Source organism: Hevea brasiliensis, chromosome 17, assembly GCF_030052815.1.
Source record: "Hevea brasiliensis isolate MT/VB/25A 57/8 chromosome 17, ASM3005281v1, whole genome shotgun sequence".
Taxonomy (NCBI): Eukaryota; Viridiplantae; Streptophyta; class Magnoliopsida; order Malpighiales; family Euphorbiaceae; genus Hevea; species Hevea brasiliensis.
Window position 1 is genome coordinate 9,674,545 of NC_079509.1, and position 23,918 is coordinate 9,698,462.

The following is a 23,918-nucleotide window of genomic DNA, read 5'->3' on the forward strand; positions in this document are numbered from 1 at the left end:
AGAAAAAAAAGAGAAGAAGAGAGAGAAAAGGGAGAAGAGAGAGGGAGTGAGGGGGGGGGGGGCATGGTCCAAATTCAAAATCTTTTTTTTTTTTTTAATTTAAAGGTTGGCAGTGACAGTGGATTTCCACTGTCACACGCCAACCTCAAATCAATCAATATATTATTATTATTATTATTATTATTTTTTGAATTGTTACATAAATTGAATTTAAATTAAAGTTTTTATATTAATTTAAATAAAAATTAAAAATAAATTAAATTAAACTTCTCCAATAAATAATAAAACTAAATCTTCTATCATTATTATAAAATATTTGATAACTCAATGGATGAGAATATATAAAATTTTCTAAACATACTTTATATGAAATAATATTTTGTATTCGTAATTTAAATTTTATTATAACTTTAATTTTAAAATATGTTTAACTAATATGAAAATTACATATAAACAAAAATTACTTATAGATAATTGTACACAATTATTATTTTTATATAAATATAATAAATTATAAAATAAATATTTTATTAAGTATAAATATTAAAGTAATATTTAATTATGATCATAATTAAAAATGCTAATACTGGTAATATATATATATATATATATATATTATATGATTGTACACAATAATTGATGTGGAAATCAGGTCAAATTATATAGTAAATTTGACCTGATTTCGACATCAATTAAATCATAATTTTCTATTTTTATATTTTATTCAAGAGTTATTTTTAAAATTTTAATATTAAAAATATTAATTTAAAATTATTTTTATAAAATGTTTTAAAGGTTGATAAAAAAAATAAATTATTAAATTAAAAGTAAAACATTTTTAATAAATATTTTAAATTAAATATTTTTTTTCCACTCAATTGAATCACAAATGTCCAGGTAACAGTAACCATAAGGCCTGCTTCAACGCTAATCTCAAAAAATTCGAGAATTTTATACTTGCTGATGGGGCTAAGAAATTTTCTTTTCTAAAGCTCGAAAGCTTCCGAGAATTTACGATCCGACTTGACCAAAGTCGAGTCAATGGCAGCCGCGATCGTCATATGTACCCTTTATCCAGGCCCCTCAATACTTTCTCATCTCCTTCAAGCTACATCGCAAGGAAGAAGAAGCAGCAACAGCAGTAGAAGAGGCAGCTGAGTTTCTAGCATCAGAAGCTGCATATTCTAACAAGAACCATAAGAGATGGCTAGTGTTAGTCTTCGAGAGAACTTAGGGATCAGAGAAGAGGTAATCAAGAAAGCATGCTCAGTGAGCATGAAGACCCACAAGTCCGCAGGGAAACAGTTATATGTTGCCGAAAAGATTCGCAATTCACATGAACTTGTTTTTAGCTTCCCTGGATCTTGGTCTTTAAGTGATTGGTTCATCGGAAGTTCCTTTGGAGAAGTGAACGTGGATCTTGAGCTGTTCCCTTCCCTCAAATATATTGGTCTCAATCAAATTGCAACCGTCAATGGAGCTTTCCTTAACAGATTCAACGCAATTTTGGATAATACACAGTTCAAGAAGGAGGTATGCGTGTTTAATTATTCTAGTAGAATTCTATTTTCTGTTATGGGTTATGATACTGTCTTTGTTTAGTAGTTGGATTCTTGAGCGTACATGTATTTGTAGTTGTTCTTTCCATTCCAATATCATCTTATTTAAGTATAGTTATGGGTTTATTCACTCATTCATTTCAATTTTCCTTGTTGTGTCCTGTATATATTCTGGAAAGCGTTTGGATTCTACTTATATACTTGAAGCATGAAAGCTTTCCAAGAGTGCTATTTCAGTTCCATGAGAGAAATTTTCTGATAAGATTGGAAACAGTGTTAAATTGGAAATTTTGCATGAATCCTTAGGAGTTCTGAGGAATGAATAATCAAGGGTACAAGAAAACATCGAAACAAGTGATTGCTTAGTCAAGTTGATTTTGTTTTGCTTTGGTTTTCCAATTTTCTCAGGTGGGAACAGCTGTGACAGATAGGAAGCAAGTTCAAGTTGTGTTTACAGGGCACTCTCTTGGGGGGCCTATTGCTATACTTGCGGCAATCTGGTTCTTGGAAGAGTACATAAGACCAGACCCCAAGAAAATGGCACCTCTATGTGTGACTTTTGGATCTCCTCTTGTTGGCGATCGCATTATGAGCCATGCACTTAGGCGTGAAAACTGGTCTCGCTACTTCGTAAATTTTGTCATGAGATATGACATTGTCCCAAGGATGTCACTCACCCCTCTCTCGTCTGTTGAGCAGCAACTGCGGCAAGTTCTCAATTTCTTCAAGGCAAGATCCCAAGAAAATGTGGTTGAACCCTCAGATTTCTTTGTAACTGTGATGAGGAATGCATTATCTGTTGTAAGCCATGCCGCCTGTAAGATCATGGGGAATACAAATCTGTTGTTAGAGACACTGTCGAACTTTGTTGAGCTAAGTCCTTACAGACCATTAGGTACCTATGTCTTCTGCACAGGAAATGAGAAACTTGTGGTCATAAGGAACCCAGATGCTGTTCTGCAGCTACTGTTCTATACCTCTCAGTTGAGCTCTGAAGGGGACCTTCCTGCAGTTGCCCGCAGAAGCCTAATAGATCATTTGAGCTACAAAGATGAACTGGAAGAATGCTTAAAAATGCAAAGTGTAACCTTTTTAGATGATCATCATTTGGAAGCACTTCCATTATCAGATGATGCAAGTGCAACAGCAGAGAGTAACATGGCCTTGAAAGACCTAGGCCTGGTACGTTTACCTTCTTTCACTTACTGCTGAATTCACTATTCATTATTTTAGTTGATAAAGTCACTATAAACTTTCAGTTTAGGTAATGAACTAATGTTAGAATGCTGAAAAATTGTGCGAAAATAGTCGATACTGATTTGTTGTGTATGGAATTCCAGAGCGCTAGAGCTAGATTGTGTCTCCGTGCTGCTGGACAATTGGAGAAGCAGAAAAAGAGTAACCAGCAAGCAATTGACAAAAAAATGGAAGATATTAAGAATGGACTTGGAAAACTACAAGGGTACAAGGATAAATGTAAACATAAAGTGGGCTACTATGATGCCTTCAAGATTTCAGAAGACAAGGAAGACTTTGAAGCTAATGTGAATAGGCTCCAGCTGGCAGGTATATGGGATGAGATAATCGAAATGCTGAAAAGAAATGAACTCCCTGACGAATTTGAGGGTCGGAAGGCATGGATTGATATAGGAACCCAGTACCGCCGCATTGTTGAGCCCCTAGACATTGCTAATTACTATCGACACCTGAAGAATGAAGATACAGGACCTTATATGGAAAGGGGCAGACCTAAGCGGTATAAATGTACCCAAAGATGGCGAGAGCATGCTGAGAGAATGTCAAATGAATCCTTGGAATCATGTTTTTGGGCTGAGGCAGAGGAGCTCTGCAATAAATCTGGAAACCCAAGCATCAGAGACAGAGTTTTGCAGCTGAAGAGAAGAGTTGAAGAATGGATTCGAAATGGGGTTCTAGATGAAGATGTGTTCTTGAATGGTTCCACCTTTGAAAAATTGTTGACAGAGCACTCTTTAAAAAACTCAGATCAGAATGTTGTATTTCAAGGATCATGGAGCTGATCATGAGGGACACCGTGCACGTAATAAAATATAATATTATTATGCGTAGGCCTTGCGCTGTAAGGACTTCTGGTGTGTTGTACTTCTTTCCGTTAATGTAATGCAAGGCATTTGGTTAAAGAAATGTTAACTATAACCACCTGCCTCTGCTTGAACCTTTTTACTATGCTCTTAATTGCATTGCTTTTCTTTTTGATCAGTCTACTAGAGAGAGGGATGCAAATTTAAATTGCCCAAAATGGTCCATCACTCTTAATATAGCTTAGCATTTTGCATGTATCTTGTAGCGTTGAAGGCAGTTCAAAGCAATTTTAGAACTACAATTCCGAAAAGCATAAATCCTTGTTAAAAAAAATGCACTAGGCACGTATATGTTCTTCCAACTGTCAACATGGTTACATGCATTTAACACCAATAAGCCACACAATCAGCTCAACGGAGGAAGCAAATCTCCCTTTAATCTGTAAATTAAAAGATAAAAACAATTGCTGTTGGCAGATGAACCCTATCACAAGGCTTATTATCAACTCAGCATTTCTATAGTAAAATTGAAACTTGCCCGTTGCCTCTCCGAGGAAACTTCCAATTGATGCGACAATGCCCTCAACACCGTATGAACAAACTGATACGTAATTATTTCTCCAACCCACTAACTTCAGCTGATCAACTGCCAGAGTGGCAGTCTATCAAATTGGGAGCCAATGCCAATATCTAATTGTTATACCCAATTCCCTATCAAACTCGCACTAGCCAACAAGTTTCAATCCCCCATGCACCTTGACAAATTCCCAACAAATAATAAAGCCAATAAATAATTTCATATTTTTATTAATGTATTCTATTCTAGCTTGTATACAATATGCATCATCCAATACCAAAAACACTAAAAATGTACACTTCAGAATTTACGTTCAAGTTGTCTATAACAACACGCCCAGCAGAAGACTAACACAGCATAGGAAAAATCAAAATATTTGCTTAATGGAACACCTTATGGAATATGCTGTCCATGAAAACAACACCAGAAGAGTAAAACTTAAATGTCCACATGCAAGGTGACAGACGCATGACCATCATTTCATAAGGATACGTTTTGGTCCTTCATTCAACAGGAAGTTGAGATAAATCCTCATGCTATTGGACCTAAATGTTCTACCATCAAATGTCTCAAAAAAAAAAAAAAAAAAAAGCTATTTGCCAGTACATGTTATCCAAGACTCAAAGATGTAATAATGTCTGTGTGGATTTGTTAACTTACCATGCGTCATGCATGATACACTAAAACTCCATGCACTCAATCAGTCTGCTCATAGTTATGACTTATGAGGATAAAACCAGACAAAAAAAGGCTAATCATTTATATCCAAGTATTTCAATGAAGTTATTTCACAAGCACGGGAACCATCAACAAAAGAAAAAACCAATAAAATAGCCATTTAAAATAACTTCACCCGGGAAAGGATATAATGATTACCGCAACAGCACCACAAGTACAGTATAGACAATAATTACCGGTGCAAAATGAATAAAGATCCCAACCGTTCAGTTAAGGAAAGATTTCAGGATGTAGATACGTAAATGCCCCCTTAAATAGTTCAAATTGTAATAAGGACTTCCAAAGAACAAAGAAAAATCATAAGCATACCTTAACCAAATATTTCAAAAGAGTATTTGAAATGGAAATTCTTCCTTAGCATTTAAAGTCATCTTTAAACAAGTTTTCATCCTCATCCTTCGAATTTAATCAGCGGCATGATAAAAACCACATGCTACAAGAGATTATATTAATGTTACCCTTAACTAGAAAGTCTAAAGTTGAAGCATCTAAAGTATCTATGGTGATATAAAATACACAAAGAATAAATGCCTGAACAATGAATGCATATGAAAAACATTAAAAATGACTTTCAGCCTGTGTAGAGACATTTTCTCCCTTTCATGCACAGTGACAAACAAACAAATGTCAAAGTTACAAGAGAACTTTACATTACTAATGAGAACACTAGTCATAAACATAAATTGAAAAGCAACATCAAGAAATGAGGCTCAAACTTATCAAATCAATGCCCACCAGATAAAAACCACGACAAATATTTTAGGCTCAAAAATTTCCTTTGATTTTTTCAAAATTCAACAATTGGAACCCAAATCAAAAGAACATGAAGATAAGTTCCATTTATGTGAAAGACAGACACCAGTATAAGAGTTGGTGCGTCCAACTCCAAAAATATAATTATGAAGTATCAAGATTCAGGAGTTCAAGACATGCACTGTGATAAAAGCAATAAACTAGAAATCAACCTATCCCTAAAACTTCTAAGATAAGGGTCCTCTACAAAATCAATTACCAATCAACATGGTCAAATCAACTGAAAAGAATTAAGGATAAAGTAATCTAAAAAAGGATTAAAACAAAAGAGAGAATAACATATTGTAAATTTTTTTTATGTATTTCTATACCGCCTTATGTATTCACAGACCAAAACATTGAGTTCCCTACATCAACATATGCACCAAACAGATAAGAACAAAGCCCATACGATAAGTAAATCAATTCCGGGTGCCAAAAGACAACCAGCTATACCCCCGCAACAAGAAGTATCTACGAAACTGAGTCTAAAACAGAACATGCAAGTCGAGATAAAGGGGAGCGATAAACCCAACATATGCAATTCAACAAAACATAGGTTCATCCTCCTAAGACCTAGCGACCATGCTATAAGAACGAGACAACCTAAAACTCAGGCTACCTCCATTCACGCTCAGCTCTGCCTCCTCAGCATTGCCCTCATAGTTCTTCCTACAACCTGGACAGCGCCCATCCTCCACGTGCAGTATTCTATTGTAACAAAAGAGGCAAAGCCGATATCCGCATATGCAGGGCAAGAAACTCGTATCTGTGACATCCAATTCCTCGCAACATATAGGGCAGGAAGAAGGCACGTTAACAGCTTTTGAACAATGCCACGGGAATCCACCCTGTCCACGATGCCCCTCTGCATTTGGAAAGCTCCGCTGCTTCGACAAATTAGGAAGACTCTGTGGGCGAAATGCATCATCCGGCCTCCACGCCCGGCTATTCCCAGGAGACAGTCTAGGTAGTGCCTTTCTTGGGCCCTCTTGCTTCAAATCCTCACAAGTAGAACCCAAATTATTGGAACTAGAATCTGATCGAACACCATGTTCAATTTGCAGGGAGGACTCCGTCACCAGGCATGGACACGGATTGTCGTTTCGATTTTCTTGCTTGTTATCATCATTGGCAGCTAAAGCATCAGCCACAGCCTCCCAATCGTCCAAGCAATCATCATCCGCTTCTTCTTCTTCCTCCTCTGTAATGCTGCCAGAGCAACAGCCACCACTGCTGCTACTACTGCTGCTGCGGGAGGAGCCCGAGAAATTGGTGCCAGCATCGGTGCCGCTGAGAACGCTGCTGCCAGCCGGACTGTGGGAAGGGGAGTCAGAATCGAAATCGTGATAGATCGTACCATTTTCCTTCTCATCTTCATCTCCTCTTCCTCTTCGCTTCGTCTCCAAATTCTCTGTAGCATTCTTTCTCTCGTTGTCGCACGGGGACACTTGTTGGCCACTCGGTTCTTCCTTGCTTCCTTTGTTCTTAACTGCAACTAATTGAATCCCACCACCATCTATTGTATCAGAATCTAAATCCCCGCGAAAATAATAAAACAACAAGACATAAAAATTAACAAACATTCATTAAAATGACAGAAAGATAAAGATATCAAACCTTGAGATAGCCATTGCTCGCGACGAGCATCAAGCTTGCACTGCTTCAGTTTGGCAGAACGGTTCGCCTAAAATCCCCAAACGCAAATAGAAAAATCATCAATCAATCAACAAAGGCCAAGAAAACAAAAATACATTTTTGTACGAACATTGCAGGGAGAAATTAAAAAGAAGAAAGCTAGATTGTAGAGAAAGGAGAGAAAATAGATTGACGCACCTTCTTCTTCTTGCCGAAATCCTTAGGAGCATAAGGAATGGAAGCGTTGATCGAATCGGAAACCATGGCTGCAAAACACAGGGATTCAAATTCGAACAAGAGAGATTCGCAAAAACCCTAATTAATTTGATTTCGAAAGATAAGAGATTATCTGAGAATTTCTAGAGAGAGATGAGAGATGGCTATTGCTAGATAGAGAAAGATAATGGATAACGGAAACTCCTCTGCTCCTCTCGCCCTTGTTTCTTAGAATCTGCAACATAGGCTCCCTGATAAATATATAGGGTGTCCAAAGTACAAAAATACCCCTAATTTTTACTAAATTTGCGAAAAAATGCTCTCAAGTGGCGTGAAATTTTCATCAATTTTGTGGGGAAAGTATTTGTTTTGAGGTTATCTTTGAGAAGATTGAAAGGCTAATATAGAGCAGCGACACCGGTTAAGAAGTGGTTATGTAGATGAAACGGCAGCGTTTTTCTTTTTCTCTTTTAACTTGAATACCGATGAAGATTTCCATTAACTCAAATCCTAATCTTGGAAAGATGCATTAATTATATGTTTTAGTATAGCTTGAACCTTTATTTATTTTAGAAGGAAGGTTTACAGAGGAGCAAGCCTTTTCAAACAGAAAAGATACTCTGCTGCTTCGCTGGTTTGAGAGTTTCGTGAGTTTCAACCATTAGGACGGCTTTTCCTCGCCCTTCCAGACAGTAAAGCTTACCCTCAGTTCCCCTAACTAGATGTAGTTGTTCCTTCTCACATCAGGTGAGGCTGTACAATTTTGTTCTTCTGGTGGAGGAGCTTGGATTTGAGTGAGGGTTATTTGTTTTCTTCCACTTTTTTACATATCGATATTTATTTAAAAATTGATTCTTAGATCTATATTTGTTAGGTTTAGAGGTGCAGGAGTCTCACAATTTGGGAGCAACTACTTTATCTGTATTAGTCGTCGTCTTCTTTCGACGAGATAATGTTTAGATTCGCATAGTGGTGGTGAGGGTGCAAATTAAGAATGATTTATCCTTTGTTCTCAATGAGCTAAAAAGCTTGAAGTCTGACACCTCATAGCTATGAAAGACTTAAACGCCATGGCTTTGCTCATTCTCTCTCTATGCGTCTAAATTTTACCTGTTATTGCCGCTGAAAATGTTATTGGTGCTGCTATGTTTGCTACCTGATAGGCTTTGGTTGGCTTCTATGGAAGCTTGCAAAGTATGTTGGGTCATTCATGCATTTGTCTCCGGTGATTCTTTCTTCTCTCCCCAACATCGGTGATGACCTATATTTATTTTTGTTACTCTAATTTTTTTGGGTAATGGACTTGATATTGGATGGGCTTACTTATATTTTTCATGAATATACTCTTGTAGCTTTTTGCCTTTTTTGGACTTTAATGCAAGACTATTGCAGAAAAAAAAGAAAACCTTTATTTAAAAACATCAATTTATTAAATAGGCCACTGGAATTTTATTAAGTTTTGAGCTCATTATCTTTTATATATTATATTTTTTTTAACGAATTCAACATTAACATTAACCTACCATTAATTTAGCAAAAACATCAATTATCTATTTTAATTAAACCTTTTAATTTTATCAATTTAATCATAAAATTTTTAATATTATATTCAAATTTAACAATAAATTTAATTAGAAATTATTTAACTCCTCAATTGACAATTTATTTAAATTGTATTTTCAGTTTTAGTTAAACTATTTAATTTTATTAAGTTGTTTAATAATTTTAATATTTTTATTGATTTTAATAAATTTTCTATCAATAAAAAAATATAATAATGAAATAATATATCTAATATTATTATATTAATTTAAATACTTTTTCTCTCTCTTTCATTATACTTTAATTTATATATTTTTTAATATATTACCTAAAATTTAAGACTTAATAAATGAAATAAATAAATAAATATTTAAACATATTTAAAAAAAAATAATGTTTAAACATAAAATATTAATAAATAATATAACTAACATAAATCTAATGATAACTTTCAAAACAACAGCATTAATTTGATTCAGTAAAATAATATTTTTATATTATTTATTTGAGAATATATATATTCTCATTCATTTATTTTGAGGTTATTTATATTTAATTGATTGTGTTTTCATTGAATAAAAAAAATAATATACATAAAAAATATCCACAAATTTTATTTAATATTAAAGCAAGACTTAAAATAAAAAAATTTAATACGTATGTTATGAATGTAAAACAATAAAATTTCAATCACTTCCATTAAGTTTCCAACACCATTTGACAAATACAATTAATTTCAATATAAAGCGTGCATTTACAGCAATATTGCTCTAAATCAAATTTCACTCTTGTTTTTAAATTAATTATTTTTTTTTAAATTCATACAAATAAAAATGCTTGCAAGTTTTTTTTTTAATTTAGTTTAATTATAATTTTCATGGTATTAAGATTTCTAATAATCTAGAATCAAAATTATATATATATTTTTAATAATTGGTATTTTTATAAATAATAAATGGCGTTGGTGTGAATGCCGTTCCAGTATATTAAAGACAAACGTGTACGGTGATGATGTTGCACTTCCCATTTGACAGGTCAACTTCTCTTCTGTGGATCCCACTAACTCCTCGCGTGGCCGTTTTTAGTGGTTATAATGTATATACGTTGTCCTTTTATTATTATCATGGTAATAGCATTGTGCTTTTTTTTTTTTTCATTTTATGTTATCAATTCGAAATTAATGTTGGTTGTTTAGATTAACTTAAATTTCTAAGAAAATAAATTTGAAAATAATTAAATAATAATATTAAATAAATTTAATTATTTTCATTCAGTTTAATTTAAAAAAAAAATTAAATCGAATAATATTTTTTATTTTTAAATTAATTTATTTTTATAAAAAATTTATAAATTATATATAATTATATATACATATAAATTATTAAATTTTATTAATTAATGATTATTAAATTCAAATTAAAATTAAAATAAAATTAAATAATTTAAAAATTAAGTTTAATTTAAAAAATTAAAAAAAAATTAAAAATAATCAATTTGGACCGAATCGAAATAAAATAATTTAATTCGAATTAATTTTTTATTTATTTCAATTTAATTTGATTTTAAAATATAATAATTTAATTTTAATAATTTAATTTAATTTAAATAGAATACTTATTCTTATTTGTAAAAGGGAAAAAGGCATATTAGAATTTCAACATGTTTGACTTTGGAAATAAAAGGAGTCCAAAAGATGAAAGATCTCGATAGAAAGTTCAAATCTGGAAAGTTCAAATCTGAATTATAAATAATGCTGGCATGGCATCGCCATACAATTGCTGACAGGAAACGTATGCGATTGCCCCGTCACTCCATAGCTCATCAACGACACATAGAGGTCAGCAGCAGCACAGCCCTTTCAACTATAACATCATACTCACCGATCAACCCAATCACCTCATGGCCCATTGAGTCCAGGGTTTTAGAGTGTCTATTTTGTGTTTAGAGTTTTAAAATTATTTTTTTAAATAAAAATATTATTTTAAATATTATTAAAAATAAATAATTATTTTTTTATTTTAATATTTTTATAATTAAAATTTATTAAATTTAATTTTAAATTATTTTTTAACACTTTTTAAATAATATATTTAAAAAATAATTTTTTAATAACAGTGTTAAACAGTCAAAGTTTAGCTACTTTTAAAAAAGAACTTGTACTAGTCCCTGGCCTTCAGTCCAATTCCTGGTTTTTACGTTATCGTGACAGAAGCCCACAAGCCCAGGTCCCAATTTTAATCCCCGGAATTCTTTTTTTTTTTTTTTTTTAAATTGAGTGAATATAAAATGTCACCGTCGCATTTAGTTCACCTCTCGGTTTCGGTCCTAATCACATATTAAAAATTTTAGTCATTCAAAGTCCTACATCAATTATAAAAAATATATACATGTAATTTATGTGAAAATAAAAATTTTATTTTAATAAATATTTATTTTTATTATTAAATTATATATATGTATTAGTTTATTATAAAAAAATTAAAAAATTAATTTTTATATTAAATTTAATATATTTTAATTATATATATATATTTTTTACGATATCTAAAAATATAATGTTTTGAAAAGTAGAAATTTTTAAAAAAAATTATGCAATTTTAGTATAAATTACACATCACACGATTAAAAAAGGGATACCAAATTTTATTTTCCATTATTAAAAAAAAAAAGATCAATATCAAAGGGACATAAAGAGAATACATTATTAGTAATTTGTTTTCTAATACAATTAAGAACGTAGAAATCATATTCCCAATTGGGTATAATTTCCTATCAATTAATTAATATGTCTTAAAATAGATTGTGTACCAGAACTACATAAAAACATGAAAATAGGAAGTAAAAGAAAAAAGAGTCAATGTTAATGCTTTGAAAATTAGATGGGTTGGTTTGGAAGAAATAAAATACTTCACCAAAAATAATTTATATATAAAATATTTTTTTTATAAAAATTATTTTTTATAAAATATTTTAAAAAAATATTTTTATTTTTTAATTATAATATTAAATTAATATATATATATATATAAATATTTTCATAATTTAATAAGATTGTTAAAATTTAAAAAATAATTTTATCTTTTAAAAGGAAAAGTTATTTTCTTTAAAATTATTTATTTAAAGTTATATTTTTAAATTATTTATTTTTATTTGATAAAAAATATTTTTTTTTTATTTATTTTTTATGTGTAAATATTATAAAATATAAAAAATATTTTCATAAAAAAATTTTAATATTATTTTTTAATTTTTATTTGTAATTATATGTTTACATTTAGTTTATCCAATCAAGTTGATTTAGGATTGCAAAAGTTTCTGACCCTGTCTCGAATCACTGTATACCTAATTAATTGTTCTCAATCGCATGTGGGGAGGATGAAAGAACCTTTTTCTCGCTCCAAATATCTGTAACCTACTTTAATAATGATATATTATTTTTTATTTAAAAAATATATTTTTTTACATATTTAAGTGATTAAATTTTATAATTTTAATATAAAATATGTACATTATTAAAATTATATTTAAAATATATATTTTATTTTTTTATGAATAAATTTATATTGAATAAATTTATATTTTATAATAATATATTTAAAAAAAAAAAACAATTCTCACGGAAAATCACCCCTCTTTCTTTCCTTCAATTCCAAGTCACGAGGAAAGTTTTGAGAAACTACTGGAACTCATTAAAGTGGGGCGTCTTTCGCGCTGGTGAATGGAATGGAAAGGAAACCAAGCTATTCAAATCAATCCTTAAAGTAACCTTATGATTTTGGAAATAATTTTATTATTAATAAATTTAAATTAATTAATTTATTATATAACTTTTTAAAAAATACAAGAAAAAATGGATCATGCATCGCATTCAACCAACATCATGTTAATCTTATATATTTTTAACTTAATAAGTGGATTATACCATTCAATCTTTAATTTAATCTATATGATAGAGATGCAACATTTGGATCATAGTGATCCCAATCCCAATCTTGAAGGCTGACCCAAGTTAAAAAACAAAACAAAATTACAAGTTTCCTCTTTTCCCCTGCACACCTCATCCTATGGAAGATGGATTCATGATAATAGTTCGAACCATACCCGAAATATCACTATTCATCAAGTTTTCAAGCAATGGATAAATGGCACTATAGTGGATGAAGGGACAAAACAGTAAGAGGTGGATTCAATTTTACGTCTGTTTAGAGGTTATGATTGGTGGTACCACCACTTTCTCTATACTCTTAGCAACTAAAGAGAAAGTTTTGATCCCATTTCATTGGCTTTTGCATTTCTTGATTTCTGATGAACATCTGTTTCGAATCATGCAGACAAGTGCCACCCCCAATTCCACTTTTCCCCTTCCTCATTTGCAAATGGCTCTATTCAGTGAAATACCATTTTCTATAGATGTCTCATTCTCTCTTCTCAATCTGTTTGCCATTTTCCCCCCCTTTTTTCTTTCATTATTATTGCCACTCAACTAATCCACAGCAACTTTTCACCAACTGGGGAGACTCTTTTGAATTAACAAGTACTAAACTTCAAAACTTCTTTTTAAATTAGAGAGTTGAGCTGGTTGTTGAGACCCACATATCCATCGAGTAGGTTTCGACTAATTAATGAAACATAAACCCAATACAACCATCACATAGTACCTTAATTAACTTCTAATTACATTTGATTCTGCTTCTGTTTAGTGGTTTAAGAATAATGATTATAAAATTTTTCATTTCTCGTCAGGCTTTGTGGGCATGCAAGGAAGGAAAGATGAGGGCCTAGCAATCAATGACACAACCCACCACCTTTCCTAGATTATACTTTTGGCCAAATATGATATGATATTACTATTAATTACATATTTAATTTACAAGGAAGCTTAGTTAGGTTTTCATAAGCAGCAGAGGATGGCCCAATTGATCTTGTCACCTTTTCTTTTCGGCTAATAGAACCGTTCAACCACTCATAAAAAATGGGTCCTTGAAAGCCTCAGCTTTGCACCTCCAAACCCCTTAATAAAACTTGATTACTAAACACTCTCATTGCTTGCATGGTAACGTGTGTTGCCACTCTCACGTGCCTCCTTAATTTTGGGCGCTAATTTTACCAGCATTAACTGCCTCTCAGTACCATAGTTTCTCCGTACCATGCCCTTCGTCAGTCTTCATGATCACTGTGGTCCTGCCCTCATCCTAATTTTTCCCACTCGGGTGTACCACACGCCCATAAACCGCGAGTTTCGTGGCCACTTTAAATTGAACCCCCCTTATGTCGGTGCTTTGAGTCATTAACCAGGGGTATCCAATCACCCAACGCAAAAACAAGTTAGTTGGACCAATAGAGAGCCCACACGTCATGACATTGATGGACTCGACCTCATCTAATCACCAGCTCTTAATTGGTTTTTTTTGCTGACTTAAGCAGCGCTTAATTAGTTATGCATTAGATTAACTGCCATGCTTAGGAGCTTCCAGCTCTGTTTATTCTCTTTGAGTGAAGTGAAAAATTAGAAACCCCATGTTCCTTTATCTACTCTATCATAATTACTCCTTAAACTGCACCGTTTGGTGTCCTAATCGTGTTAAAACGACATCGTTTATTTCCTTTAATCGATAATCACCTTCTCCCTCGCTCCGCTCCTTGTCACCATATTTCTACTTTAAAAGGTTGATACTCACATGCCCCGCTCCATGCCCGACCAAATTATCACCGGCAATGCAGCTACTAATTCCGCCAGCGCCACCTCCTAACCAGCGTTAACTCCATTGTGCCACTCAAGCAAAAAGAAGGAAATGGCCCAAGGCCTGAAGCTGAAAGTGCTTACCTTGATCACCAAACTATCAGACAGGGACACCTACAACCTCGCGGCCACCGAGCTAGAATCCATTGCCGGAACGCTGGATAATACGAGTCTTCCCACCTTCGTTTCATGTTTACTCTCCACCGACTCCACCGACAAGCCTCTGGTCCGTAAGCAGTGCCTTCACCTCCTCTCCACCCTTTCTGTCCTCCATTGCAATTCTTTCTCTTCTTTCCTCCCCAGAATCCTTTCCTACGTCGCACGCCGCCTCCGTGACCCTGACTCTTCTATCCGCTCGCAATGCGTCTCCACTGTTTCTTCGCTTGCTTCGAAAATCACGAAACAGCCATTTTCTTCCTCTTTCTTGAAGCCATTGAGCGAATCTGTTTTCACGGAACAGGACTTGAATGCGCAGATTGGATCCGCGTTGTGTTTGGCTGCTGCGATCGATGCGGCGCCGGATCCAGAGCCTGGGAGGTTAGGGAGGGCGCTCGTGCCAAAGCTGGAGAGGCTGTTGAAAAGCGACGGTTATAAGGCGAAAAGTGCAGGATTGGTTGTTATGGGCAGTGTGATTGGGGTGGGAGGAGTAAGCGGATATGCGGGGATGGGCGGTTTGGTAAAGTCTTTAGTCGGCTTCTTGAGCAGCGAGGACTGGGCAGCGAGGAAGGCAGCAGCGGAGGCGCTTGGGAGGTTGGCGGTTGTGGAGAAAGATGCCATGGCGGAGTTCAAGAGTGGATGCTTGAAAGTTCTGGAGAATCGGAAATTCGACAAGGTTGGATTTTCAATTATCTTATGATTTACTTGTAGCTGTGCTTGTTTAGCGTTTAATATTAGGTTTTACTGGTGTTTTCTTTGGAATTTTGAATCATTGCCTCGTACAGGTAAAGGCTACAAGGGAGGTGATGAATAAGATGCTAGAAGCATGGAAGCAGGTTCCAGATGTTTCAGAGGATGTGTCGCCACCACCTCGATCTCAGGCTTCTTCAAAAGGTAAAAGGAGTCGGTGCTGCCCTTTTTGGTTTGATAGGATATCTGTGGATGATAGATGTTTCCGAGCCACTTGATTTGTTATGGTAAAGGGATAGATTTCAAAAGGAAAATTTCCTGCTGATTGAAAGCTATTGAATTTCTAGCTTTTGGATTCTTTATTTACAATTATTGGATTTATAATGGTCTACACTGTTATAGATCATTTGTGACGTTTTGGATTCATTTTTAGACTTTTGAGTTGTAGTCATCTACCTAGGATAACCATCATCTTTGTATGGCAGATTATTTAAAAGCCATGACAACTTCAATGGCATTTTCTCGTTGTTCATCTAAAAGAATAGTCTGTGGATTTTGTTTTTTGTGGAAACAGATGTTGCAAGTGATGGGCGCTGCCCACTTGGTTCCAAAAACTCTTGTGCTGCTGGATCTGAATCCCCTCAAATGAGGAAAAAAACCAGTTTAGCAAGCAGGACTACTCCACCTGATCATTCAGCAGTGAATATAGCTAGGAGGAGGGGTTCTTTAAAGAGTGCTGAAAAGAAAACAGGTCCATCATTGTTCAGAAAAGTGGACTGCAAGAGGCCCTTGGACTGGAAAGTTGAAGTTGCAATTCCTAATGGTACTTCATCTGGGTTTGGTGATAATGATAATGCCCCAGAAAGAAAGTTGACAAAACCAGAAACAAAACGGACCCCTCTGAGTAAGAATTCTGACCAGAAGACACTTAAATTTGGATGTCTGAAGTCTGGTTCTCGTGTAGTTCCTTGCCATGAGGAGAGTCCAGTATCAACTGTTGTAGCAAGTAATGTCATTGAGAATCACCATAATAACCACAAAGAGTGTGAGGATTTATCTTTGATTCGCAACCAACTTGTTCAGATTGAAAGGCAGCAATCTAGCCTACTAGATCTCCTACAGGTTTGTTCAACTGCTTGAAGTTGTGTTTTATTTCCCTGTCATTTTCCATATCATAGTAGTAACAAAACATGTGTTTTTTATTCCTCTGTTAGTAGAGTGTATGCCTAATGAACTAGTGATCTCATTGTTTATTCTACCTAGTTGGGCTGCTAAAATTTGGTATATAGAGGTGAATAATAGGGTAGAGGATAATTCTGTAAAATTATCACCAAGATAGATGCCATTCTCTCAATATATCATAAATCTTGATTTTGGACTTTCCTAAGATCTCGCCTGCAAGAAATGCATTGTCTTTTCCTTCTATGAGTTTTTCTTTAGGTTTTACACAACCCAATTCCAGTTCCTTACTTCTATTTTGCCAAAATAGTTTCAAAATCTAGGGACATCAGATTATGAATCGATTCATCTATTAATATGTATGCATTAATGGCATTTAATTTTTGGACATAACTAGGCACAACATTAATATTTTAAGTAAACCGTAAGACCAAAATGGCACATTCACGGCAGAATGTTTACTGACAAGTGACAACAAATGATAAATTTCTTAGCCAATTTTGTTAAAAAAATATTCTTCATCGAATAATTCAACAATTGCTCATGGTTTGCGCTTCATTATAATTCGCTAGTACTTTTTGAATAAGGTTTCTGCTCACCTTCAACCCTTATCTTCTTGCATTTAGAGATTCATTGGGACTTCACAAAATGGAATGCGTTCTCTGGAGACACGTGTTCATGGCTTAGAGTTGGCACTGGATGAGATCTCATATGACTTGGCTATATCAAGTGGAAGGATGACGGGTTCCCACAGAACCACCTGTTGCATGCTACCTGGTGCTGACTTTTTGAGCTCCAAGTTATGGAGGAAAACAGAAAGCCGCTATTCAACCTCTAGGTTCTGTTCTACTGGCACTCCGTCATTGGCTTCCATGCGCCATAGAGCTGATAAAAATGGCAATCTTGAAACGCATAACTTGGAGAGTCACAGGTTACGGCTTCAGTGTGGTGGTGGATTCATAGTGAATCCCTTGGCAGAAATTCACGAATCAAGGGGAATCTCAGAGGGGGCAAAATTCTAGCCGAGGAATCAGCAGGTATTTGATAATGAATTTCGATGTTAACCTTCTAAGCATCCTTCAATGTTGTATATTTCATAGGCTTGAAAGATATGTGTCCTAATGTGAATCGGTAAAATGCCTGGACGCACACACTCAAAGTTGCTTTTTAAATACTAGCCTGATTAGCATGCAATAGCAATTCTTTAACAAATGCTTTGTATTCTGAGAATGTAGAAGGAACTAGCTTGTTGACTTCCAAGTGCCCCTTGTCTTGCCTTTGAAACTTAGGATAATCTGGCAGGAGGGCAGATGGTAGGTGCCGTTTGCAAAGTTAAGCCTTCTAGACCTTCATGTTCTGTTAAATGTTCTAGTAAACTGTTTATAAATAATTTCCTTGTCAAGCTTTAATCAAGGAAATGAAACTTCCCCTGCTGCCAAAACTTCTTTATGCTGTCCAGCCTGTTTGTTCAACTTGGGTGCCCCTTTACCATTGTATTCATATCCAAGGATGTCTTTGCACAGGAGCGGAACTAGGAGTTTATCTTTTGGAGGGCCAAAAATAGATACTAAAAAAGAAACTAAATAAAATTTTGATAAAAGTATAGGGACTAAAATAAAAATATAGAAATATTTTGAGATCAAAATTAAATAATGTAAACAATATGAATGAAATTTTCATTAAAGTGCAGGAGTCAAAATAAAAATATTAAAGAGCTAAACAATATATTTAGGTAAAATTTAAAATTTTTTTTTAGGGGAGAGGAACACTAATTTTCTTGAAGAATTTATGGCGTAAAATTTTAATTTTAAAAACTCCTCCTCCCTCCTCTCCCCATCGGCAGGCGCCCCCCCAATAAAACACCTATGCCCGCCTTTGTCTTTGCATGTTGTATCTTGGAAGTTATGGTAACTTCCAATGGTATGGACTAGGTTAAATTCCCCAGATGTGCTAGATTGTCATGTATATTGCACGGATAAAAATTTATAAAGATACTAGGCCATGAGCAGTACGCAAGTGATCAGTTTTTATGATGACCATTGGAGAATGGATTTGCCTTTTACTGTTTTTAAGTATGGAAAATGAAAGTTGGTGATTAAATTCTGTTATCCCACCTAACAAACCAGTTCTTTTTCCCCTCTTATTTTGCAGATATATATATGCTTTAAAAATGGTACAATTTGGTTGGACACTTAATTGTTTGCTGTATTGTTAAGAAAACCATGAAATGATGTAGGAACTAAGGGAGGTCAAGATTATTAGTACGGGGGATGCATCCAACCAGTTCGAAGTTGCCTAATGAAAATTATATGACGGATGCAATTCAGTACAGCTTACTGGCCAGAAGTAATATCTCATCATGCTCTTTTGGAGTAACAAAGTGACAGAAGAGACGCCATTCATTCAGTGATTCTTCATTTTAGTATAAAATTTTCTCTCTCTCTCTCTCTCTCTCTCTCTCTCTTTCCTTTACTAGTATTTTGAAGGCTGGAAGAAAAATTACCACCAATTATATCCCCAGTCCGGTATATAGAGTGTTAAATGTGTATAGAGAGTACTACTTTCTATCGCCTGGGTTCATCTTTTATCCTTCTTTCTTGATTGTTATAATTTTCAATTATAATGACGGCGTGATTCCGGCAATATCGTCATAGTTTAAATTTTAAAAATAGATGCTGATTGAGAGGGTGTGGTTCCAGTACGGTTTGAGGTCTACTTAGAAATCAAAAGTGAACTGAAATTTTGGTACAGTTTTGATTCAGTTCTTCATTATTTTGATTTCAGTTCGATACAGTTCTTAATTTTTCGGTTTCGATTTGATTTGGTACGGTTTTAATTTAGTTCTCGATTTTTAAAATAATTTTATGTAATTATTTTTTAAAAAATTTATACATAATTTATCATTTAATATATTTTTTAGCTTTTTTAAATTATATAATTTTTAATTATAAAATACATATATAATTTAGGATTAAGTATATTATATAATATAATATTATAAGTGTCATATAATATATATTTTAACTATTTATTAATTATATAATATTTAACTATAACGTGTGTATATATATATATATATATATATATATATATATATATATATATATATATATATATATATATTAAAAAGTATCTAACACATTTTAAAAAATTATAAAACAATATATGTATAAATTTGATTCTTGTTTCAATTTCGGTTCGGTTTTGGTGCAATTTCGATTTGATTCTTAGTAAATAATTAGAATCAAATTAAATTATCAAAATAACATTGGTTTAGTATGATTTCAGTTGGTTGGGTATGATTCTTCGATTTGGTTTGAGACCTCAAGAATCGTGCACAATCCTAATGCAGACAACCATGGTTCATCTATCCTTGCCCTAATTTGGGATCTTGGTAGATTTGATTATCACGAAGAAATGGCAGTGGAACGAACTGCAGAAAGATTGCGTTACAAAACCCCTAGGCATAAGGGCTAAACGGATGACTAGTTACCCGAACATCTCCCATAGCCTACGCTGTGCTATACTGCTACGAGTTATTTTCTCTTATCTGCTGATGTCTCATTTGGGTTGCGCCCCGTCCCCTTGTCGCAGCCGAGTCAATTGCAAAATTTTGCCAAGCTTATTTCTACGACATTACCAAGCTCATGCCTCTTCTAAAGCAAAAGCCTCCTAACGTAGCTCAGGTGCAACAATTGACAATAGTTATAACTACAACTTTCCCTTTACAATTTCTGCCTATAGTGCTACTCCAAGCTCTGGTTTTTTTCCTTCAGTCCAATTCATCGCTATTTTGGGGCTGCCTTTCCTTGCAATGGTAGGGAAATATTGAGGAACTAGTTATTGAGCCTTCAAGAGCCAAAACTTCCTATTACCCAGCTGGTTTTTTTACACCATCAAAAGAATTAAGGATGAAAATTGAGCAATTGATGCTTAAAGACACTCCTGATTCTCCACAAATCCAGCCAGCGCTGGCATGACTTGCGTACAACCTACCATTTATGGGATGCACTTTCAAATCACATGTCAAAATCATATATTCACTTCCTTAACGTTTATCAACAGATTCGAGTGTATTGTTCGTGCTAAATTCTTCCAAGAGTTCAATGTCACACAACATAAGAAAGTTCCCAATGATTAGTCCTATATCTCAAACTAGTTAAAATCTAACTGTATGAATATATTTGCTGTGTTTAGAGACTAAAAACGCATTAATATAAAAAAATTATAAATATTTTAATATTACTTCCTTTTTACTTCATTTTAAGTCTATCTTATAATATTGACAAATTACCAGATTATCTTGTACAATTTCTTCAACATGCTACACGATCAGAAATAAACTACTGCTCTTGTCAAATCAGTCTTTAATTTTTAAATGGTCGGTTGTCTCCTGAAAATCGTCATTTTCCAGGCTTTAAATAAAACATGAATTAACAAATCTGTGCAGGGTTGTCACACAGTTGGTCAAATGACACCAGATCATCCGTTTTCTCAATATGATAAAAATATTTAACCAACCAAAAAATTGCATTTAAAAATGAAGTCCACTAACTGTCAACTTATCAAAGCAGCATTATTTTTTGCTGGGAAAGAAAGACGCTTGTAAATGCCAGGTAAACCATATCACATTGGCTGCAAAATCAAACTACAGGATGCTACATCCATGTAATGCATAAAGTTAAACATTTTAGGCACATTGGCCTTGAATTCAATTGTTACCCTGCTAGACAACATTGAAGTTGAGATGCGAGTTACATGTAAGTTCAGGGCCCTGAAAACAGCAACGTTCAAGTCATGTAGATTGTTCACTAGTGCTCTGCTTGTCGACTTTCTGCAGAAAAATGCCAAATCCCAATTAGAGAGCTCTCCAACAAGAATGGCTTTGTTGCAAAATAAAAATTATGTATTTAGTGAAAGAACCAGTCAACACATGTAAATTAAACTTTTAAAGAAAAATTGTGAAGTTATGCTTTAACGAATTCAAGAAAAAACTAATGAATTGTGAGACCCACTACAAAGGGATCTAAAAATATCATATATAAGCTAAGCTCACCTCATCCAGTAACATCATGCATATTCCAAACACACTTGAATGGTAAATTTATAAAGCTTGGCACTAGAAACCTCAGCTCATGTCCAGCAAGGATTCCACAGATATGATGGTAGAAGCCAATATAAAAGTGCAAGGGAAAAAAAAAACTTCCCAATGTTGTTTTAGCTAGTCCCTTAACAGACGTTTATGAAAACAACAGGAAAAAAAATGCTTCTACATTTAACATGCAAGTATGCAACAAACATGCACAAAGAAATTTTAAATGGATAACGGTCGAATATGTTGAGAATGATCAGGAACACAGCCTTATAATCAGCAAGAGGGAACAGAAAAATAATAATGCCTAAAAAATTTATGTGACATGAAAACAGGAACAAAGATACGGAAAACACATTTAATGCTTTGTAATCAAGCACACTAAGTAAGCATTTTAATTCCTCTGAATCCATGAGTACTGCAATGCTTGGTCATTTGAGTAACTCATCCATTTGAGTAACTCATCCATAAGCCAATTCCAGAAGACTAAAAGTGTAAGCACTGTCTTTCACAACCACCACCCTGCCCGCGCATCCCCACCCCCCCCCCCCCCCCTCCTCCTCCTCTTCTCTCTCTCTCTCTCCAAAAAAAAAAAATAAAAGAACAAAAAAACTTGCATTCTGGCCAATGTTTTATGAAAACACGAACAAAGATACGGAAAAACACATTTAATGCTTTGTAATCAAGCACACTAAGTAAGCATTTTAATTCCTGAGTCCATGAGTAATGCAATGCTTGGTCATTTGCGCAACTCATCCATAAGCCAATTCCAGAAGACTAAAAGTGTAAGAACTGTCTTTCACCCCAACACACCCCCCCCCCCCTCCCCCCCTCTCTTCCTCTTCTCTCTCTCTCCACAAAAAAAAAAAAAAAAAGAAAAAAAAAAAACTTGCATTCTGGCCAATGTTTTAAAGTTCTCTTGCAAGCTTCAGTTGAAAGAATTTCACATACTCAACTTTCATTGACGTAGGTGCCACTAGGTCAGTTGTTCCTACATGGCGATGGCTAAGCAAACAAGATCCAATCCTTTTGACATGAACACAGTTTCCAAGTCTTTCAAGATGCTCAAATAAACAGAACCGAAGAGATGCCTACACAAATTCCAAGTCATTACTGGATCATGTGTTAATCTTCCCAGATTCCCCTTCATTCCTTAAATAAGATAATTTTTATTATTTTTTTGTTATAGGAATTATCGCTGACTAGAACAACCCACATGGATTTAGCTCATACAATAATCACTAACACCTGCCTATTAAAACCTAGAGGTTCGAATTTTAGCAATTTACAGAATAGCCCATATTGTACATATCTCTAAGATGATATATAAAGCTGGAAATTTTATGGATCGTTATTGAGGAACGGAAATGATGAGTGAAAACATAAGTATTAGGATCAGCTGATTGATATTTAAGACAAAACGAATAAGCCATAAGTGAAAAGCAAAGCCCTAGGTCAGGCCAGAAGAGGAAGAGAAGGGGGAATAAGAAGTAAGAAAGTACCGACTGAGCGTTGTGCCAAGCGAGGCCTCTATAGACGTTGACGGAGAAAGTGGCGGTGAGATAAATGGTGGCGACGCCTAGACTAGCGGTGAACGCCTTGAAAGCCCAATCTCCTACTCTGCTTGACAGTCCCATACTTCTCTCTCTCTCATACGCCGATGCTTCCTTCACCTCGACTGTCCTACTCCTTGGGTTTTGTGTGAAATCATTTTCGCTCTAACGAAGGAGTTTTTCGACTTTTTGCATTTGGCATACCCTCCTTTTTTCTTTTCTTTTCAATTATTTTTTTCTCAAAATAATAACATTAAACTTTTTAGAGATTGACTTTATTATGGTAAAGAGTACGAATACTTATTGTTGAGAAGCATTTTTACATGGGTGATTTTCTTTTTTCTTTTTTTTTTTTTTGAAAATGACATGGGTAAACTTTAAATATC

At 34.1% G+C, this 23,918-nt stretch overlaps 3 protein-coding genes across 6 annotated transcripts; 2 read left to right on the forward strand and 1 right to left on the reverse strand.

The window, feature by feature from the left end:
* The first annotated feature begins 891 nt into the window (after positions 1-891).
* LOC110660506 (protein EDS1L) lies at positions 892-3,797 on the forward strand. Its single transcript, XM_021818843.2, has 3 exons — positions 892-1,533; positions 1,968-2,741; positions 2,900-3,797. Exons 1-3 carry the CDS (start codon positions 1,204-1,206, stop codon positions 3,596-3,598), a joined length of 1,803 nt encoding a protein of 600 aa, XP_021674535.2. The 5' UTR covers positions 892-1,203; the 3' UTR covers positions 3,599-3,797.
* Positions 3,798-6,027: 2,230 nt separating this feature from the next.
* LOC110660507 (uncharacterized) lies at positions 6,028-7,847 on the reverse strand. Of its 2 annotated transcripts, none has more exons than XM_058140208.1 (3): positions 7,563-7,847; positions 7,347-7,413; positions 6,028-7,218 (listed from the first exon to the last, which is right to left on the reverse strand). In XM_058140208.1, the coding sequence occupies exons 1-3, from the start codon at positions 7,626-7,628 to the stop codon at positions 6,296-6,298; spliced, it is 1,056 nt and encodes a 351-aa protein (XP_057996191.1). In that variant the 5' UTR covers positions 7,629-7,847; the 3' UTR covers positions 6,028-6,295. The 2 variants fall into 2 exon arrangements, with proteins under 2 accessions (XP_057996191.1, XP_021674536.1); XM_021818844.2 differs by having other exon boundaries at positions 6,028-7,224; positions 7,563-7,831.
* A 6,765-nt stretch (positions 7,848-14,612) lies between these two features.
* LOC110660508 (TORTIFOLIA1-like protein 3) lies at positions 14,613-19,570 on the forward strand. Of its 3 annotated transcripts, none has more exons than XM_021818846.2 (5): positions 14,613-15,694; positions 15,804-15,912; positions 16,283-16,830; positions 17,514-17,924; positions 19,039-19,570. In XM_021818846.2, the coding sequence occupies exons 1-4, from the start codon at positions 14,915-14,917 to the stop codon at positions 17,907-17,909; spliced, it is 1,833 nt and encodes a 610-aa protein (XP_021674538.2). In that variant the 5' UTR covers positions 14,613-14,914; the 3' UTR covers positions 17,910-17,924; positions 19,039-19,570. The 3 variants fall into 3 exon arrangements, with proteins under 3 accessions (XP_021674538.2, XP_021674539.2, XP_021674537.2); XM_021818847.2 differs by lacking the exon at positions 19,039-19,570 and adding an exon at positions 18,123-18,328; XM_021818845.2 differs by having other exon boundaries at positions 14,617-15,694; positions 19,124-19,570.
* Positions 19,571-23,918: the final 4,348 nt, after the last annotated feature.

Excerpts from the sequence above, each read along its gene's own strand:
- LOC110660506 (XM_021818843.2), top strand. The coding sequence starts at position 1,204 with ATGGCTAGTGTTAGTCTTCGAGAGAACTTAGGGATCAGAGAAGAGGTA. Across the intron at positions 1,534-1,967 it reads ATACACAGTTCAAGAAGGAG|GTGGGAACAGCTGTGACAGA; the intron begins GTATGCGTGTTT and ends CAATTTTCTCAG. Across the intron at positions 2,742-2,899 it reads CCTTGAAAGACCTAGGCCTG|AGCGCTAGAGCTAGATTGTG; the intron begins GTACGTTTACCT and ends ATGGAATTCCAG.
- LOC110660507 (XM_021818844.2), bottom strand. The coding sequence starts at position 7,628 with ATGGTTTCCGATTCGATCAACGCTTCCATTCCTTATGCTCCTAAGGAT. Across the intron at positions 7,414-7,562 it reads ATTTCGGCAAGAAGAAGAAG|GCGAACCGTTCTGCCAAACT; the intron begins GTGCGTCAATCT and ends TGGGGATTTTAG. Across the intron at positions 7,225-7,346 it reads CGAGCAATGGCTATCTCAAG|TTGCAGTTAAGAACAAAGGA; the intron begins GTTTGATATCTT and ends GGATTCAATTAG.
- LOC110660508 (XM_021818846.2), top strand. The coding sequence starts at position 14,915 with ATGGCCCAAGGCCTGAAGCTGAAAGTGCTTACCTTGATCACCAAACTA. Across the intron at positions 15,695-15,803 it reads AGAATCGGAAATTCGACAAG|GTAAAGGCTACAAGGGAGGT; the intron begins GTTGGATTTTCA and ends TGCCTCGTACAG. Across the intron at positions 15,913-16,282 it reads ATCTCAGGCTTCTTCAAAAG|ATGTTGCAAGTGATGGGCGC; the intron begins GTAAAAGGAGTC and ends TTGTGGAAACAG.